We start from the raw sequence: 19,723 nt of genomic DNA, 5'->3' as shown, positions 1-19,723 counted from the left end.
GGGCCTGTTGGGGGGGGTGAGGAGGGGGTGCTGGGAAAGGGTCTGTGGAGGGGGGTGCTGGGGAAGGGGGTGCTGTCCTGTGGAGGGGGGGTGAGAAAGAGGAGGAGAGGGGCACTGGGGACGGGCCTGTGGAGGGAGGGTGAGGGGGGGGGTGAAGGAGAGGGGCACTGGGGAAGGGTAATTGGAGGGAGGATGAGGAAGAGGAGGAGGGGCTGCTGGGGAAGGGCCTGCAGGAATGGGGGTGTGGATGATGAGGGGGGTGTTGGTAAAACACCTTTTGGGGTGTGTGAGGCAGAGCGGGTGCTGGGGAAGGGCCTGTGGGGGGTGAGGATGAGGATGGGGGGGTGCTGGGGGAGGGAGTGTGGCTGGGACATTGGGGAAGGGGGCTCCTCCTTGATGCTTTTGAAAACTTTCAGATCTATAGTGGTAATATCAATCGGACCTTTCTCTTTCTGTCTTCCTTCAGAACAGCTGCTTGCTTTTAGTTGGGGATGTTCTGTGGCCAGGGTATTGTTTAATACCAGGTATATGCTTGGTTGGATTGTGGGTGTAGGTACTGGCTATGGGCGGCAATGCTTTGTGTGTGTTTAATCATTCCATGACACTTCCCCAAATGTTGGGTGTTAGCTCCTGGTGCCCAGGCCAAATTGCAACCTGGGTAATTCTATTCTGCCTCTCTTTCTTCCCCCTGTAGTTCAGTGGGAGAAATCACATAACTGCTGTTTGCTGTTTCACACTTACTGCTGTGTTACTTGCCAGCAGGGGGTGTGCTTCAGTGATGGATGAAATGATCTCTTACAGGTTGTGATCTTCCTTCATAAAAGATGTTGTGGAAATATCATGTGTATTCTAATTTTTTTAATCCTTGTAGCAGAATAACTATTAGTTGTCGTCTTGTGGGGTTAGGACAGGGTGGGCAAACTACGGCCCGTGGGCCGGATCTGGCCTGTGGGATTGCCATCGCCGTGGACCCTGCACCCCTACTGGAAGCAGCCAGCACCAGGTCCCTGGGGGAGGGAGGGAGGCAGAGGGCTCTGTGCACTGCTCTTGCCTGTGGGTACATCTCTTCTCCCCCCCCCCCCCCCCCCCCCCCCCCCCTTGGCCAGGAATGGGGAACCACGGCCAATGGGAGCTTTGGGGGGGGTACCCACAGGCAAGGGCAGCACACGGAGCTGCCCGCCCCCCCACTTTCTCCCTCCCCCCCCCACTCCCGGGCTGCAAGGACGCAGACAGCGCACCACTGCCACCCCAGAACCGTTCCTGGTAAGCAGCGCCTGGCCAGAGCCCACACCCCAAATCCCTCCTGCACCCCGCAACCCAACCCCCTGCCCTGAGCCCCCTCCTGCACTATGCACCTCTCCTGTGCCCCAACCCCCTGCCCGAGCCCCTTCCTGCACACTGCACTCCCTCCCGCACCCCAACCCTCTGCCCCAGCCCTACATTCATGGCCCTGCATATATTTTCCCAGATGTGGCCCTCGAGCCAAAAAGTTTTCCCATCCCCTTGGTTAGGAGGTTCTTGTAGTGATCATTCAGGCATTTTAGTATGGTTAATTTAAGTGCTCTGCTCCATCAGGTATATATCAGTGACTTTTATCTCTTCAGTACAGTAACTTGCAATGTTAGACCCTGGTTCTAAAATGAGATCCACCCCTGCATGCGCACAGTACCCCATTGATTTCAATGGAGTGCTAGACAGGGGTCAACCCCTGCAAAACTTGTTGCTGGATTGGGACCTTAAGTTAGGCCAGTTACCATGATATTGCAAGTCTGACTTTCATCCTTCTAATATCCACAGGTGATATGTGCACATTAGATATAAAATCAAAGTATTTGTGACCTATCAGTGCCACATTAATGCCCTGAGGTTTTTGGTGCATCCTTCAGGGTTCCTGGAAATACTGGTTTCTGGTGGTGGTAGTTGTGGGAATGCTGTACCTATGTCAGTGACTGTCAGATGGTGAATGAAGGCTCTGTCTGAGGGTCCACAGTGCCCCTCGGGTCTGGAGACACACAATTTTCACACGTGTACTCACGCATTGGTGATAAACTAACGCTTTGTCGTCACGGACACAAAGGTGGTGTTTGTTTTTGTTTTTATTGGTTTTGTTTTTTACAGAGGATAACTAACATGCGTTAGTTTTATTGCTGTAAAATCTGAAGTGGGGACAAGGCACTTGTAGTTTTTATAACAAGGTAGCTAGGCAAAGTCAGCACTCTAGCTCCTCCACCGCCTGCTTATGCTTGATCTAACAGTAAAATTATGGTGCTTTGTCTCCAGTGTGTTCTTACAGCGGGATAGGTAATGCCTGTTAGTGATGATAAAACTTTCAGTCTATACATAGACTAGGATGCTAGTAGAGTCCAGCTTGTAATAGCATCTTAAGGTACGTCTACACAGCCAAAAAAATAGGGGGGGGGGTACTCAATTTAGTTTAATCTGAGTTAGGTAGTTTGGGTTAAAATAACAGTGAAGATCCAGCAGCTCAGGTTAGCAGCTCAAATTCAGTACAGGCTCCCTTTAGGCTTTAACTTGAGCCCGTAACCCAACTTAAAAGCGGAGTTGCCATGTCTTCACTGCTATTTTAACCTGATTTTGCTAACCCAAGTTAAGAACACACCTTTTTTTGCAGTGTAGACATGCCCTTAGAGGCTGCAAAGATATTCCCACTGCTTATGAAAAGAGAGCTGGTAAATAACTTTGGTTTAGTAAAATAAACCTCAAGATAGACTGGTCAGTTCAAATCACTTGTGAGTTGCCCACTGCATTTCATTGGAGGGTAGAAGACAAGTGACCATTCTCTCCTAGACTGCTGTTAGTTTGGTATTTAGAAGGTGCTGGCTGCCAGATGATTCCCTAGCTAGGCTCTTCAGCTTTCTCTGTGGTTCTTTCAGGTCTTGTTAATGCTTGGGATTAACCTAATTTTCAGCATTGGTATTGCTGCACCAGTGCAAAGTTCTGTGGTAGACAAGGAAAGCTGCAGTCTACCCCAGTTTCAAGCAGAGTTAAATTCCACCAGTGGAAATTGTGGTTTTATTCTTGTCTACACTAGGGGAAGCGTAGAAAAGGTTTCAGTCTCTGCAGGCTGCGGGGGCAGTGAAAATTACTCCTGAATGTTGAGATCTATGACGAAACATTACAGACTCTCAACTGAGTCACCCGCCAGACCAGATTGCCTCTCTTACCTCCTAGGATGGTTTGGGGTTGTGAAACTAGTTGACTTTTTTTTGGTCAATGTTGAGTGTGAATCACGCATAGGATAAGCCTTGATGCACAGCCTGGTAAGGACGGATGAATTAAAATAATTGGGGCCATAAAATATTAGGATTTTGTTGATCTTCAAAGTGCATTGCAGGCATTAACTGTCTTAGCAGCACAATACACATACACGTCTGCCCCTGCGAGTGAGGAAACATTATTGCCATTTTACAGACGAGGAAGATGAGGCAGAGAGTCCAAGTGATTTGCTTGAGGCTATTAGACAAGATGTTGTCTGAGCTGGCATTAGAACTCAAGAGTTCCTGGCTCCAGACCAGAACTTCGGCTACACAGTGCTTCATTAAATACAGCAGAGTTACAATTGATCCTAACCGTATGGAGGTGACCCTAGAAGGTTTCGAATTTTGGGAGATGGCGACACTAAGGGACAACTATGTGTAAAATGTCTGGCAATGCTGTTCTTGCCCCTCAGAAGCTGCTTGTACATGGTGTGATCTTTCCGTGTATGGTACAAACTCGATTAACCAACCCTCAATGATTTGCAACAGTGTCACGTTCCCCAACATCTGTTAATTGCCCTGAAAACTTCCTTGGTTTTCCAAGACATCAGTTATCCAGGCTCCCATGAAACTATGATAGAGTTGGTCCAAATCTGTGAAGGAAAAAAAGGGGGGGAAGGTGGAGGAACATGACAAGCATACATATTGCTGTAGAAAAGAGAAAATGACAAAATAAAGGTCAGATGGGATGGAGCTCCAGGTAGCTCCTGTCATCTTCCTCTGCAGTGACGCTGCTCAGAGGAGAAAATGTTCTTTTCCACTGTAACCAAATGCTTATCGCTCTCAGGGGATGTTGGAAACTACTATTATGGCCAGGGCCATCCAATGAAACCCCACAGGATCCGAATGACCCACAACCTACTGCTGAACTACGGCCTTTACAGAAAAATGGAGATATATGTAAGTATAGGCCCAGACACAGAGAGAGAGACGTAGGAAGCTTGTATGGAGGGGCTTGATCCACTTCCCGAGCTGTCACTGTATTGCAATGGCACAGGGTCTTGCAGACTCTCACGTGTTTTATTGGGAAACTTGTGGAGAAACAAGATGGAGGAAAAAGAGTTGGAAAATATTTCTGGGGAATAGGTCAGAGTGAAGGTAATTCAAAGAGATTGTTGCTTTTAAGATTTCCACTGGTCTTGTGTTTAGCAGGGTGTTTCTTGTTTTGTTCCAAAGTTCAGGTAATCTATATATAGGAAATGTTTTTCTCCCTATACCGTGACTGTTTCGTATGGCTAGGCATATAATAAAAAGCCCCAGTCTCCTATAATAACATTTCTCTTCCCCTTAGAACAGGGGTGGGCAAACTTTTTGGGCCGAGGGCCACATCTGGGTGGGGAAATTGTATGCAGGGCCAGAGCAGGGGGTTGGGGTGCGGAAGGGGCTCAAGGCAAGGGATTGGGGCAGAGGAGGGGTGCAGACTGTGGGAGGGGGCTCAGGGCAGGGAGTTGGGGTGCGAGGTGCAGGCAGGGGGCTTAGGGCAGGGATTTGTGGGGCAGGGTGCAGGTGGGGATCACGCTCCGGCCTGGCGCCACTTATCTAAAGTGGCTCCGGGGTGGCAGCGGTGCACACCGGGGCCAGGGCAGGCTCCCTGCATGCCTGCCCAAGCCCCACGCTGCACCACTCCAGGAAGCGCTGCGGCTCCTGGGGGGTACGGGTGGAGCGGAGGGTTCCATGTGCGCTGCCCTTGCTGCACCTTCAGGTATCTCCCTCGAAGCTCCCATTGGCTGTGGTTCCCCATTCCCAGCCAATGGGAGCTGCGGGGGGCGGTGCCTGGAGGCAAGGGCAACGCACGGAGCCCTCTGCCCCCATGTCCGGGGGCCGCAGGGCTTGCGGTGCCACAGGGGGCGATCCCACGGGCCGGATCCAAAGCCATGAGCGACCGGATCTGACCCGCAGGCCGTAGTTTGCCCACCCCGCCTTAGAAAGTAGACTTATTTTTGCTTTAATAGCACTGGCTTTAGCTGTTGCTATTCTTGAGAGTAGGCAGGCATTGGAGTAGGAGAAGGAATATATGTCAAATAAACCTTGTTTTGTTCTCTCCTTGCAGCGCCCCCACAAAGCAAATGCAGAAGAAATGACCAAGTATCATAGTGATGACTACATTAAATTTCTGAGATCTATTCGCCCTGATAACATGTCTGAGTACAGCAAGCAGATGCAGAGATGTAAGCTATGCGTATGGTATTGTAGCTTCTAGCCTGAATAGCTGTAGTCCTGGGAACCCTGGTTAGCTCTTAGAGCTCATTGTCAAAAGAGCAGGGAGAATCTTATGAAACTTGTCTTTTTTTATTATTATTTTCATGTTAACCTAACCACTTAGATTATTTTTTTGCCAGAGTTCCACACTGTTTTCCTCCATTGTGGTTCTGTCCCTAACTCCTTTGATCTTGAGATTTGGTGGAAGCTCTTTCATCTTCTTTTCTAGCTTATAAACGGAACAGTGTGGACATACCTGTACAACAGATATTCTGCATAAGCAACTTGTAACCTAAGGTTCTGGAGTTGTTAATAATGGTGACGTTCTGGGGACCAACTTTCTCAGATATCGGTAGGATGGGTTTTTTTGAAGCAGGAGTACTGTTGTTGGTCACAGCATGGTAGATATGCAGAGAGCCGGTCTTTATTTTAGAATCTGTAGATCTATGTAATGTTTTCATAATCTGGGAACACTAGTGTCACTATTTCCTATTGTAATAGAAGGTATATTGTTGGTAACTGTCTTCCTTTTGGGGATATTTCTAGAGATCTGTGGAATTCATGTCCTTACCAGTATAAAATATTCTGTGATTTTTATCAGTCAGCATCAAGAAATCTGGCTGCTTAAATTGTGGCTTCACAATTCGTTCTATTCTGACTAAGATTTAGATCCTGCAAGCCCTGAATTCAAATTGACTTCAGCTGAAGTTCTGTGCACTGAAGGCTTTGGGGACCAGGCCCTCAATGCTGAAAGTGGTGTTAGTTTCAGTTCTGATGTCACACCTGACAGGCAACTTCATCTGTATTATGCAGGATGTTGGACTAAATGACTAAAGTTCTTTCTGGCCTTAGAATATCCTTAGAGGCATGGATTTTTTTTTTCTCTCCATGTGGAAAAATCTTTTGCAGCTTTCATGTTATAAAATCTTAAATACCTTTTCAGACTTTCTGCAGCTCTGTGCTAACATTTTCCAGCAATTAATAGGTAATGAACTATAGTTTTCTGGCTGATTTGGACAAATAATGGCTAGGAGTTCACTAAAACAGTATATTGGTTGTGTGCACTCTCTTCATTCCTGAAATCTGTAGAATTGTTGGCCATGGAGCTTATTTTTATGAAGTGTATATGTAATCTCCTGTTAACTCTTGAAAGAGTTAGTCTAGAGAGTGAATTATATGCACTTTTAAACTATTGTGAGCCAAAATGCACACCGTATTTAGGCACCTGAGTGTAACGACTAAAGGAATGAGTAATATCTGTAATCTGTACCAAAGTACTTCCTGGGGTAAATAATATGCCTTCACATACTAAAGTACGTATTTACACAAGCCTAACTGCTTACCACTGAGACTGGAATGGCTCATAAACACCCACACTGGTCTCCCTCTGGTCAGCTTGGCATTTTCTATATTGTACTTCAAGCAAGGGTTTTACTTTAAGGAAATTAAATGTGAAATTTTTTTAGTACGTATGGAGGTGAGACAAAAGCCAATTCACAATTCAGTCCAATGACCCCTCCTTGACAGGGCTTGCAAAATATATCCTCCACCACCTAGCCAGAGGACTAATCCTATGAGCCAGAAATAGAGATTAAAGATGGAAGTGATGGGGCCGCACCACCCAAGTGCAAGGACAATGCCTGGTGAGGAGCTTAGCCTCCTTTCTGCTCTTAGCTGTTGAGAAAGCAGTGGGTGCTGGGATTTCCACAGGGGTGCTATCATGGGGACTCCCATCTTTGATATGAGTGGCCTAATGGGTAGGGCACTGGACTGGGATACCTGTGTTCTATTCCTGGCTCTGCCACTGGCTTGCTGGGTGACCGTAGGCAAGTCACTTTGCCACTCCATGCCTCAGTTTTCCCATCTATACAATGGAAATAATGATACTGACCCCCTTTGTAGGGTGCTTTGAGGTCTGTTGAGGAAAAATGCCATATAAGAGCTAGGTAGTAATATATTGGGCTCTGACTAGTGGGCATATCATACATATGATGCTCCTGACCCTGCTCTAGCTGTTGGAAATGAGAGAACTTTTTCTCTTCCCTGTCCAGAGCCACATATTGCTGTAAAAGGCTTGATTTCCTGGCTGCTTTGAAGGGCTTGGTGGGAAGAGGTCTCCGTATGAATGAATAGCTCCACCATTTGCTTCTGCTTATACAGAGGGCCATATCTTTGCCAAGCAGAAGCAGTCACACTATTAAAAATTGTCCGTTTTGCTGCTGCCCACAAGGTTCTGAATGGTAGCAGTGATACTAAACGGTCTCTTTAATCTCAGTCTATCGATAGATATTCTGTCTGTCTGAAGACTCAAGAAGATTATATTGCAGCCATAAGGGCTAGAAATTTAATTTGTTGTAATGGGAAGCTTACATTCTTCAGCAACAGACCTTCCCACTTGCTGGGAATAGATTCCCACACATCTCTGATGAGGGAACTATTCAACTATTGCTAATTACCATGCCCCACTGGAACACTTGTACAAATTGGAACATTTCGTTTTGACTCTCCTGATTCTTACAGTCCATAAGAAACGAGTTCCATTTAAATCTGGAGACTGCTTAAACTTGCTCATTCAACTGTACTGTCTCCATGATTTTTCACTAGCCTTTTTGGAGGCGAAGAATTGAATGAAAGCAGCATTTCACATGCTGGGAAGATTCATGCGAGATGAGTCCTGCCTAAGTACAAAGGGAAAAGTTCCACTCAACTTCATTACAACATACAGATTTTTGTAAAAACAGGTTTTGCAAAACATAGGCCCTATAAACCTTTTTAAAAATCATAAAAAGAACAGGAGTACTTGTGGCACCTTAGAGACTAACAAATTTATTAGAGCATAAGCTTTCGTGGACTACAGCCCACTTCTTCGGATGCTCTAATAAATTTGTTAGTCTCTAAGGTGCCACAAGTTCTCCTGTTCTTTTTGCGGATACAGACTAACACGGCTGCTACTCTGAAACCTGTCTTTAAAAATCATGTAAGCATTTCTAATAGGAAATAAATGGTTTCCCTGCAGTGTTTCCAACCCAAACATGCTACAGGATTGAGAACCTAGAAGAAAAATTTGCCTTTTTTTTTTTTTTTTAAATCTAATCTATGAAATACGCAAAGTAAATGAATAGCATACCTCATGAGACTCAAACTGAACTTTTGAAATGTTCAGTCTTGATAATCTAAGGTGATGTTAGTGACATATTGAAGGAGACCTGTTTACAACGTGTGTGGTTTTTTTTTAATTGATAGTGTCACGACTCACTTTCTAACACAATTAACTGACAATTGGGTTTTATTATAGCTTATTCCACTAGGTGGTCAACTCTAGTGTAGATCCAGAGTGCATGTGAAATGCTGGTTTCATTCTTTAGTGTCTTCTCAAAGTGCAGCAGGGGACTTGCACTTATAGCAACTCTCTGTACCAACGGAGAGCTTTTACAACCTTAAGTGCAGGTTCTGTCCTTTCCTGCAAGCTGTCACAGTAATGGCAGTGGGCTGAGCAAAGACTGAAGGGAAGGTTGCATCAACTGACTACTGATGCAATGAAGTCTTTAGTGAAGGGATGATTGTCTACTTCTCATTGAACACTTTATTTATTATATACATGTAAATTAAATAAATGATGCTCATATATTTGATGCCCTACTGAATCTGTTTATGTCCTTAAGTTAGATTTACAGCATAAACTTTGCCTCTGGTATGCAAGCTTGTCCTGCTAACGCTTACTTATGTCTTTCTTTTTCAAGTCAATGTTGGGGAAGATTGCCCGGTGTTTGATGGGTTGTTTGAGTTTTGTCAGCTGTCTGCAGGAGGCTCTGTTGGTAAGCACAAGAATCCTAGATGCTTTCTCTTTTAGGAGAATGTCCATAATGTCGCTCTGTCAGAAAAGAAACATGATGTTGGAGACATTTCTAGATTCCGTAAAAAATTGGTCTGACATGTTGTGATCATTCTCAAGCCCCGATGCATTGGAATGAGATTGGTCAGTGGTTGAGAATGCTTTATGACTGTATGTAAGGTCTGAGTCTTCAACATTAGCCATATTCTCACTCATCCAAAGATCATTTAAGTGGTCATGTTGAGGAATTTCTGTGTATGGAATGAAAGCATCATGAATGACTTTGTTTCAGTAAAGCTAGCCCTCTGTTGTTGAAACCTTGGTTTATTTAAAGATATCTTGTTTTTTATAAAAACTTGCTCCAGGTCTGTGTGACCACAGCCTCAGAGCAGGTGTTTTGTTTTACAAAAAGAAATCCACTTGTCTCTCTCTTTGGATAAGAAGGAAAAACAAAAGCAGGAAGATTTCAACAAACTCTCTAAAACCTGTATCATTTAAAATAAAATGGCATCCTTATTTGTGAGTTTTTGCCACAGTGTAATGCAGCGTTGAGAGACTTTTACTGTACATGTGCTTAAAAGCTTTGTGGCTTACTACAGACTGATAGATATCCTTATTTTCTGAAATATAAATCCTGACTACACTCAAACTCCAAAAAGATAAACATATGCTTGTCCAGCTGACAGACACATCTGAAGTACCTATTCCGGTCTCTTATCACTAAGGCTCTGATCCTACAAAAGGATTCATCTGTGCTGACCCTTAGACCCATGCAAAGTTGCACTGAGCATAAGAATGGCCATACTGGGCCAGATGGACCTTTGGTCTGACCCGCATGGAACTACACAGTGGAATTGTGTGCAGGCTCTAGGGTTTGTGGGAGGTCCCTTTGCCTAGCTATCTATACAAAGGACTAAACCAAGCTAACTGTGTACATGACATAAAACTATCCATGAAAGGTTCTCTTTAGGAAACTGATAAATAAAACTAACCTGTACTTTAACCGTGACTCGAGCTAGCAGGCTGTGGACCTGTTTTCAAATCAGGCTCCCCATTTATGTTCAGAACTAGAGGTGTGGCATGGGAGCAAGACTGTGCTGTAAAAATAGATGCTTAATCTGAGCCCTCCCAGCATCTTTACATTACACTGATCTCTCTTCTACAGAGATATTACACTAGTGTCACCCAGTAGTGTCACCCCAGAAGACCCCAGAGAGTCTTCTGCCTTACTGGTTTGTATGAGAAATCCAGTTTTTAAACCTTTGATATTTGTACTGTTATACATGCAGGCATATGGAATGACACGTGACCCCACAGGGCATGCTGCCTTTGTGTGTTCTCCAGAGTTTGTCAGGGCTCTATTCTGTCTTTCTTGCTAATGTTCTGCAATTCTTCTCCCTGCAGCCAGCGCTGTGAAGCTGAACAAGCAACAGACAGATATTGCTGTGAATTGGGCAGGAGGCCTTCACCACGCTAAGAAATCGGAGGCTTCTGGCTTCTGTTATGTCAACGACATTGTCTTAGCCATCTTGGAGCTACTAAAGTACGTGCAGTACTTCTTATCCCTTTTGTTTGTCCTTTCTGCTGCATTTTCTTTGAGTCCTTTCCACTTTCTTCCTAATTTGCTCCTTTTTGTTACCTTGTTAGCTGTCTTTTCTCAGGAGGGCTTAATCAGACGTCTTTTTTTGGATGCAGTGCCCTCTCTTCAGCAGGGGTTGCTGTACTTATGGTATGATGCAGTAGATGAAAGGCCTCTTTGGTGCTTCTTCCTTGGCACAAAAAAGTGGCACTCCTGTAATTTGTGTCCTGATGGTTACCATCCTGGCGACTTTTGGCATGAGGCAGCTCTAAGTAGGAGGCTTGGACATAAAATGTGCGATTCACTGGTTGAGTCTGTATAAACGGAATTGATCAAAGGTCAGTTGCTGCAGCAATAGCCACTTCGATTTCCTCGGTGATTCTTTTCCGCTGCCAACCAATTCAAGGCGCATGTCAGTGCGCTGCGTCTGTTTTGCTGAGAGACTCCAGAGAGAGACAGCAAATTGGTAACCATACAGCCTGGGGGTTAGCACCAAGTTCTTTACTCTCCTCCCATTTGCTCTGCTGCTGAAGACCGTTTCCATTCTGAAGAAATGCAGCATTTTGACTCCCTTCTGATTCTAGGTACCACCAGAGGGTGCTGTATATTGACATTGATATTCACCATGGAGATGGCGTGGAGGAAGCCTTTTACACCACAGACCGTGTCATGACTGCATCCTTTCATAAGTATGGAGAATACTTCCCAGGAACAGGGGATCTGCGGGTGAGAATGGAGGCTTAGTAGAAACTTCCCCTGGAACTTGATTTGTTCCATCTATTCACTATCCAACTAATTTCACCAAAATGCTGTTTCTGTGTTGGCTGGTTTAGATGGACACTCTCAAAATGGCAGCCTTTGTTTAATAAGAAATGTGTGTGACAATTAACTTTTGTAACTCACTCTTTGAGGGAGTGCTGAGTCTCTGTGGTGTTATATCTATTATACAGTAACAATGCCCAGACATCAGATGTCCGTTAGTCTGCAGCCTCGTAGCGTGGGACTCTGAACATCGCATCTTGGTGGGCCGTATTTATTGGCAAACTGACTTCCATGCTCCCCTTGTGGCCCTATTGCTTTGATCTCACAAGTTATGCACGGTCTGGCCATGCCAGTCCTTGAATGGGAGACCTACAAAGGACCTTGTGCTGCGGAAATGGTACTGGTGATTCAGCAGGTGGCTTTCCTCCCTCTGAGTTGGTGCTGAGTCTCATGGGCCCATGCTGGGACATGGTTATCGGGCGGTGCTGTCTTTCAAATGAGACACAACTGTGGTCCTGCCTGCTTCTCAAGAGGTAGGGAGTCATGGTCTGATACCAGTTAGGGTAATGGCATTCTCCTGACCTAAATTCCCTCTTGAGTTTTAGTTGGGTGTAGAATTGTTATATGTAGACTGTCCTAAGTTAGGGGGTGATACGTGCTTGTAGCTAGCTGCCACATTCGATCCTAGAAGCGGCCACACTACAGCAGTGAGTGAAATTCTTTTTTTGTCAAGTGCGTTGGTATGGTACTGTGCACTGTAGATAGAAGATATTGAATTGTTTTTAAAAATCAAAACTAAACTCTTGTAAGATTCCTCCAACTGTAAATACTGCAGGCTCAGCCTGGTATCGGACTGCAGCCTGATTTGCATTTTGCTCTGTACGTCCTCGCCAACAGTGTAGAGTCTGGAACTGGAAACTTGACGGCCAGTTTTCCGCTTGCCTTGATGTGGGAGAGAATAAAATCTGGCTTTTCTGCAGCGCTACTGGATCTGCACAACATACAGTTTTTACTAGCGGAATGTACAACTGAGAACTCGGACACAGAGTGAGACAGTAGATGTCAGTAGGAATTGATCCTTCCCATGTATCCTATCACAGCAAGATGCTCTTCGTGTCTGTTCCTGGGATTGAACTTTCTGGGGCAACCAGTAAAGTATTCTCAGTAGAGCATCCTTGCTTGTGGAACCTGTTTCCTCTAAAAAAAATCTGCTATTGGCTTGTAACTGGGGCTGATACAAGGCCCACCTGTTTGGACTTTTTAATGACCCTCTCAACGAGGCCCAAGTTTCATAGAACTTGTGACTCCAATTTGACTCAGTTGAACGTTTGACTAGATGCTGAGGCAAGGGCTGTCATGTCAGTAGAATTCCAAGGTGCTGTTTTACTCCCTTTCTTGATTATAACCTCGCATTACTCTCCGTTAGCTATGTAATGTCTAGATTGATTAGTTGAATGCAAAGGCCAAATGTATCCACTTACCCCACGGCTAATCCTCTGAAGTCACTGGAATCATGCCCGCTGATGTCCCCAAGTGCCTTGGTGGAATCTCAGACTTTCCTTTCTGCGTTGGCACATATATGTTGGCGTTTCTCTGGTGACCCTGTGGTCTTTCCTGTCTCTCACTGTAATAGGATATTGGTGCAGGCAAAGGCAAGTATTATGCTGTCAACTATCCTCTCCGGGACGGAATTGACGATGAATCCTATGAGGCAATATTTAAGCCGGTAAGCCTCTTTTTCTGAGTGAGTCTTGGATGCTGCTTTGTCTTTTTCTAGTGGCACTCTGATGAGGGGAGATGCAGTCCTGTGCTGTAAGATTCCCTAGTGTTTATTCCTACTTGACAATTATAGTGGGTCACTTGTAGACTCTTATCTGTAAGAGCTTCAATGTCACCAATATGGGAGGGAGGCAACAGCCAGTGAAGCATCAGTGAATATCTCCATGTCAGCTGCTGACATGGATTTCATTGTGTTGCTGTGACACCGTCCCAAGGGAGTGTGTAACAACAGATTTCTTGTCCAGGTGATATCTAAAGTGATGGAGACGTTCCAGCCTAGTGCAGTTGCCTTACAGTGTGGATCGGATTCTCTGTCAGGGGACAGATTGGGCTGTTTTAATCTGACCATCAAAGGTAAGAGGACACTACTTCTAGCAAAGCAGTCAAACCAGGGCGGTGGCCTTGAGGAAAGCTCAGACATGTAAAATACAGTATCTGTGGTGGCACTTGTGTGATTGATGTAATCACTGTGTTGAAAAGCTTACTGTCCAGTTACCCAGTGAGGCTGTGAACTTTCTCCCATTCCCTATGCTGCAGGTCATGCCAAGTGTGTGGAGTTTGTAAAGAGTTTTAACTTGCCTATGCTGATGCTAGGAGGGGGTGGCTACACAATCCGCAACGTGGCTAGATGCTGGACTTATGAGACTGCTGTGGCTTTGGACACGGAAATTCCAAATGGTAAGACTATATCTTGTGTTGTATTGAGAGGATGGGTGTCTAGTAATAGAGCTTGGGGAAAATTTAAATTGCTCTGAGTAGCTGTAGGAGACCTGTGAAGTAGCTTGGACACTTCACTGGGTGCTGATTTTTATCGTGTTAGAGCTCTCTGAGCTACCGCTGTGGATGTGATGTATTCTAGTCCTCTAGTGCCTCCTTAGAAACCATTTTTCCCCTACAGCACACAATGGTTGGTGTGTCCTGGGGTTAAAGCAGCGAATAGTCTTTGGCCCCACTGTCACAAAGTTTGTTTTTCTGAGCATCCCAGGAGAGCTCCAGTCATCCCAAAAGGAAATGTTCCATTTATTCTCATAACACCTTGAACCTCATGTGATGTTTGCTGTTTCGATACCAGACCAGTAACCAATCAAGGTTATTCTGTGTTCTAATCTTTGTGCAGAGCTTCCATATAATGACTATTTTGAATACTTTGGACCAGACTTTAAGCTCCACATCAGTCCTTCGAACATGACCAACCAGAACACCAATGAGTATCTTGAGAAGATTAAGTAAGTGTTGTCTGTTACTCCTAGCAAGATTGGTCCCTTACACTGGGGGCTTGTTTCTGTTAATGCCTTTTAGATCACCAACATGTGGGGGTTTTGGTTTGTGTTTTTGCTGGTTGTAGGCAGCGGCTATTTGAGAATCTACGCATGCTCCCTCATGCCCCTGGTGTCCAGATGCAGCCGATTCCCGAGGATGCCGTGCAGGAGGACAGTGGAGATGAAGATGAAGAGGATCCTGACAAACGCATTTCAAGTAGGTGCCCGGCTGTGGGCATAAATTGCCTTGCGGGATCATGGACCATGCTGCTGAACCTTCCCTTGGTGAAGCAGTGCTGTTGCTAGATAACTTCCTTAATGAAAGAATCTAGATTTAATATTAGAGCTCGAACTATTGCCAAAGCCTCCTGTGGGGAAATAACTGATGAAACACTGAAAGCTGCACTGTCCGTTTAGACAGGCTCCCGCTGTTCTAGCAAAAGTCGCCCTTTAGCTGTGAAAACACTAGCTTATATCCAGGCTGTCTTATGCCCTTTGGGTCTGGGAGTCAGATTTTCCCAGTGTGAAGTTAGTTAACCTGTTTGTGCTGGCAGCTCTAGACATCCTGCTGTAAACCTAACCCAAGGCACACATACTTGTTACACTGAGAGATCTCCGGTTCTGACCTTGGCTGCTGCAAGTAGCTGGCTAAGCTGTGATTCTAGTAGGATTGTTGTATTGCTGCACAGTAGTAAAGATTTTTGGCACGGCAGAGCATTCCACATGTACCTTCCTAAATATGTTTATTGCCTTACGGACCCCTGGGAAAAAGACTCCAGTGTGACTGAGGTAGCTTCTCCTTCTTTGCTCTCAGTGCGCTCTGCTGACAAGAGAATAGCCTGTGATGAAGAATTCTCAGACTCTGAAGATGAAGGGGAAGGTGGTCGCAAAAATGTTGCCAATTTTAAGAAGTCCAAGCGCGTAAAAGCAGAAGATGAGGAGGAGGAGGAGAAGAAAGGTGGGTGTAAAACTGGAACTAGCCGTATGTCGGACTGCTCCCTAGAGCAGGACTCTGTAATGTGAGGGATGAGTAAAGCTGCGTTTTTGTTGCAGAAGTTAATGTTTCTGCGGTTCATCTTATAGATTGCTGACGATTGATGTGTGAGAGATGACATTTGAACCACTCCACTAACAATGGGAACCTTGAAGGAGCTGCCAGAATTAAACCCGGGTTGCCTGGCAGGCTAATAGAGAACAGGAGTTTAGTAACAACACCCCAGTGACGCATGGGACTGACACAGTGCTTAACATAATCTGGAAAGAGCGTGTTGGCGTGGGGTCTCATAATCTGGGGCAGCTGCTTTGATAAGACAGCGCTTAAAGTGCGACCTGGCTTAATTCAAACAAACAAACAAATGTTGCCAGGTCTGTGACCCCGTCTAACTGTCCCCATCCTCGCATTTCAAGCACTGACAGGTGTACTCTCCATGAGTGCTCTAATTTCACCCAGGCTGGGGAAGTTTCTTCTTCCCCAAGGCAAAAAAGACTCTGCTCTCTCCGATTCTGGTTTTAGGTGGGTTTACCAAGGTCAGCTCTGGTCTGGCAACTGTTAAAATCTGTCCTCGTGTCACCATCCCAACAATTACCACGAAGATGGAAAAACAAAGTATTGGGCTTTGAGACAATGTCTGATACTTCTGTGCTATTGCCCTCATCGCTCTGCTCCAGCGGGCCTAATGATGATCATCCCTCTGCTAAAGCTTCAGTGTGAGGCTTTAGGTATTTTGGGAAGAGGAGGAACAAACATCTGAGTCGTCTGGTTCCTTGGGGTTATAGGCGTCATAACCCCAAACTCCTTCAGAATACCACATTGTCTAGCCACTAGCCCTCATTACCTTTGCACCGACTTGCTGCAGTGGGGCCCTCCTAGTGTCTTTCTTTGACAGTTCTCTTCATTGGTAGAGTGAGCGTAGTGCTGTGAATCAGTGGCTAATCTATCTTTAACAAACCACAGGCCACATGTGCGCAAACGCAGCCTGAGCCACTGACCGTTCTAACCTGTTCCAAAGAGAAATGCGCATGTAACAAGTTTAGAATGAGGTGACTGTTAGTGGAGTCCTCAAAACAACTACATAAAGGCTACAACCTGAGCTGTATCATTGCGGGCTCCCTGAGATCTGGTATAATACAGCGTGTTGCCAGATTTGCAAAAATCCTTGTCACTGCCACCCAGAAACATTCTGTGGCTTCAAACACAAGCTGTCTGACTCTCTGCTGGTCTGTTCTTTCTTTTCTTGTTGCTGGGACAACTGCTGTAGTTACTATGAAGATTTATGACTCAGAGTGGAGGACAATGGAATACAGAGCTTCAGGGTGCCACAAGTGGCTCAAAACAGGTTGCTGCCCCAGACTGTGGCTTCAAGTGTGGATACCTGAAGGGTTCGCCGGTTTCCAGACTCTGCCCCACACATGCAGAGTAGCTGGCATTGTCTGTTTTTCTACTGTAACTGCCTCACCAGTGATTTCTAATGTAATTGGACCTCCCTGACTGGTGTCTGATCCTGCCAGGTGGGGCTGGTGAGTGGTTGCTGTTTCTCTGCCTCGTTGCTATTTGGGTTTTTTTCTTTTCTAGATGAGAAAGAAGAGGAAAAAGCCAAAGAAGAGAAAGCAGAACCCAAAGGGTGAGACCTACTTCTGCCTTATGGAATTCCCCCCCCCCACACACACACACACAAGGATGCAATGTGATTTAGGTGCCTGGGAGTTGAGCAGCAGGATGGTTTTCTAGGTGCTCCCTGTAGGTGACTGTTTCTGAGTTTCTCCATCTGTAAATTATAGATAATACCCAAGGCCCTCTTTTGGTAAAGCACTTTGAGGTCCTTGGATAAAAGGTGCTAGAGAAGTGCTTAAAAATATTTTGCAATGTGTGTAAAACTTCATTGTGTGTGTAAGATAAAGACAGATGTTGGTGCATCTGTTAGGACAGGACCTAAGGGTAAAGGCTTTAACATGTTGCTCCACTATTTTGCTACAGCTTGATCACAATCTGATTCTTTTGTCAGTTCCTTAACACACGCTCTCCACTCTTGGTTCTACAGGGTAAAGGAAGAGACTAAATCAGCCTAAGATGACTGCAGCTGGACAATACCTGTCAGTACATAGTTACACGTTTGCTTCTCTGGTAGCCTCCCATTCCACAGGATTGATAGTTTATATGTTTCTGTATATATTTCTATATAAATATATAAATGACTTAAGAACTGTAAATTATTCCTTGCTGCATTCCGCTGAGAGCAGCTGGGGAGGGTTCTGAGTAGACAGACCTGCACTAGTCAGAATTAGTGACGGGGAAGTTTCACTCTTGCCTTCCACTGCCTCTCTGGTGTGTGTTTTTAAAATCATTTTCCTCTTCTCTACCCTCTCTTTGAAATAGCCCTTTGGAGAATACTGAATATTTTTTTTTTTTTTAAATATAAAGTAGAAATAGTGTCTGACTTTCAGGTCAGGTGGAAATATGGCCATGAAACTTTGGGAGAACTTTTGAGTTCCCAACTTATGCCTGTGAGAGAAACTGCTCCTATGGTCTTTGGTCCAATTACACCATAGTAAGTAACGGCAAGCTGATGCCAGTTCTCAGGGTCGAATAGTGCAGTTCTTGACTAAAGTTGACTATCTATCGCAGTGGATTTGTGGAAGGAGTTGAAGCAGTTTGAAAGCAAATATGTAACGTTCCCTGGTGTATCAGCCCAAGGTGCCCTGTTCTAAGGTATAGATCTGGAGAGCACAAAATGAAAACTGCCACCTAGCTGGTGTTTTAAATAAAACTTTCTAAAGTGGATTCTTTTAAGTCAAGTTAGTGTGGCAGCATATACATCTCATATGAGAGAGAAGGGCTCAAAAGAATATTTTTCTTCATATACCAAAACCCCTATGTGGGGGGAAATGCATTACTGCCTATTGTCCTCCTGCGTAGCTCTCCCTGCTTTTTCCCCCCTCTCAACTACCTGTGATTACATAATGTGCATTCTGAGTGCTGATCTAGGTCCTAGACTGAAACCACTACAGAAATCCCAAGTCAGCTAAAGACCAGCTTGTGAAGAGCCTGGTTGAAGCTACTTGTCAATGTGGCACTTGCTGAAAATTCTCATCTGATGTGAAGCACAAATGTTTTTAGATAGGACCTTTCTCCTTGTTGTCCAGGCCAGTAACTGGGGGGAACCTTTTTGAACCTGCAACTTAAGCTGCTCTCTTTGTAATGCAACAGCAGCGCCCCCTGTCGCTTGAGAACAGAACTGGCCTTTACCTTGCATCTCACTTCTCATAACTAATCATTGGATGAGCTTTCTGTGAAATGCTTCACTGAGCTCCAGCCTTGCAGAAGTTCTGGAGGCAGCTTTCACTTGCTGTTTTCTCAGGGGGATACCTCTGTCCACTAGAGCATCTGTACCTCCCACAGAGCGCTGCTGATGGTTTCAACTCCAGTAATGCTGCTAACTTAACACAGGTTATTTTTAAATGTTTTATTTTTGTAAGTACTCTTCTCTTCCACCATCTCTAGTAGCTGCCTGCGGCTCCTCCTGCTCTTTTACGTTTTTGTGAAGTGAGAGATCACTGTATCTGTGTGTCGGGGGGGAAATATATTGTGGTTTTTTAAAAGATGCTTTTTATTTTGAAAATCTTTGTAATAAAAATGACACATTTCTATGTTGGTGTGAATCTTACCCTTCTTTGTGGTCAGAGGACGAGGGAGGGAGGGAGGGGATCTACTTGTTGTAGATCGTAGACTAGTGATGACAAAATAATATAGATCACTGTTGAAAAACTTAACCATTGAAATTTGAGGCTTTGGGGCATTGCTTAGTGTGTCCTCTATCCCTATTGGTAAGAATACTGGCGTGTATTCATCTTTTGAAGCCACTGTATTTATAGCAGGACTGAATTTGCTCTGTTGCTCATTTCATTTACAGATCCCTGTATAGGCCTTACTTTCCTTTCAACTTTTTTGTTTTGTTTTTTGTTTAAAGTGTTCACAGTATCCTAATTCTCCAGCTGCCCCTTTGATGAATGGCGGGGTCTGTTTGACATGGTTCCTGCA

The 19,723-nt window shown here is 45.0% G+C and overlaps 1 protein-coding gene across 1 annotated transcript in view; it reads left to right on the top strand.

The window, feature by feature from the left end:
• Positions 1-18,101, top strand: part of HDAC1 (histone deacetylase 1) — a 23,278-nt gene extending 5,177 nt beyond the window's left edge. The window contains exons 2-14 of the mRNA XM_034753987.1: positions 4,066-4,178; positions 5,329-5,446; positions 9,218-9,292; positions 10,714-10,852; positions 11,473-11,614; positions 13,284-13,376; positions 13,675-13,783; positions 13,967-14,107; positions 14,547-14,655; positions 14,775-14,905; positions 15,503-15,646; positions 17,261-17,309; positions 17,727-18,101. Coding sequence (XP_034609878.1) covers positions 4,066-4,178; positions 5,329-5,446; positions 9,218-9,292; positions 10,714-10,852; positions 11,473-11,614; positions 13,284-13,376; positions 13,675-13,783; positions 13,967-14,107; positions 14,547-14,655; positions 14,775-14,905; positions 15,503-15,646; positions 17,261-17,309; positions 17,727-17,754 — 1,391 coding nt within the window. The 3' untranslated portion in view covers positions 17,755-18,101. The remainder of the gene's footprint in view (positions 1-4,065; positions 4,179-5,328; positions 5,447-9,217; positions 9,293-10,713; positions 10,853-11,472; positions 11,615-13,283; positions 13,377-13,674; positions 13,784-13,966; positions 14,108-14,546; positions 14,656-14,774; positions 14,906-15,502; positions 15,647-17,260; positions 17,310-17,726) is intronic.
• The last annotated feature ends 1,622 nt before the right edge of the window (positions 18,102-19,723 follow it).

This window comes from Trachemys scripta, chromosome 20, assembly GCF_013100865.1.
Source record: "Trachemys scripta elegans isolate TJP31775 chromosome 20, CAS_Tse_1.0, whole genome shotgun sequence".
In the NCBI taxonomy this organism is placed as follows: Eukaryota; Metazoa; Chordata; order Testudines; family Emydidae; genus Trachemys; species Trachemys scripta.
The sequence above is the reverse complement of the archived record's forward strand: the minus strand, read 5'-3'. Positions and strand labels throughout refer to the sequence as shown.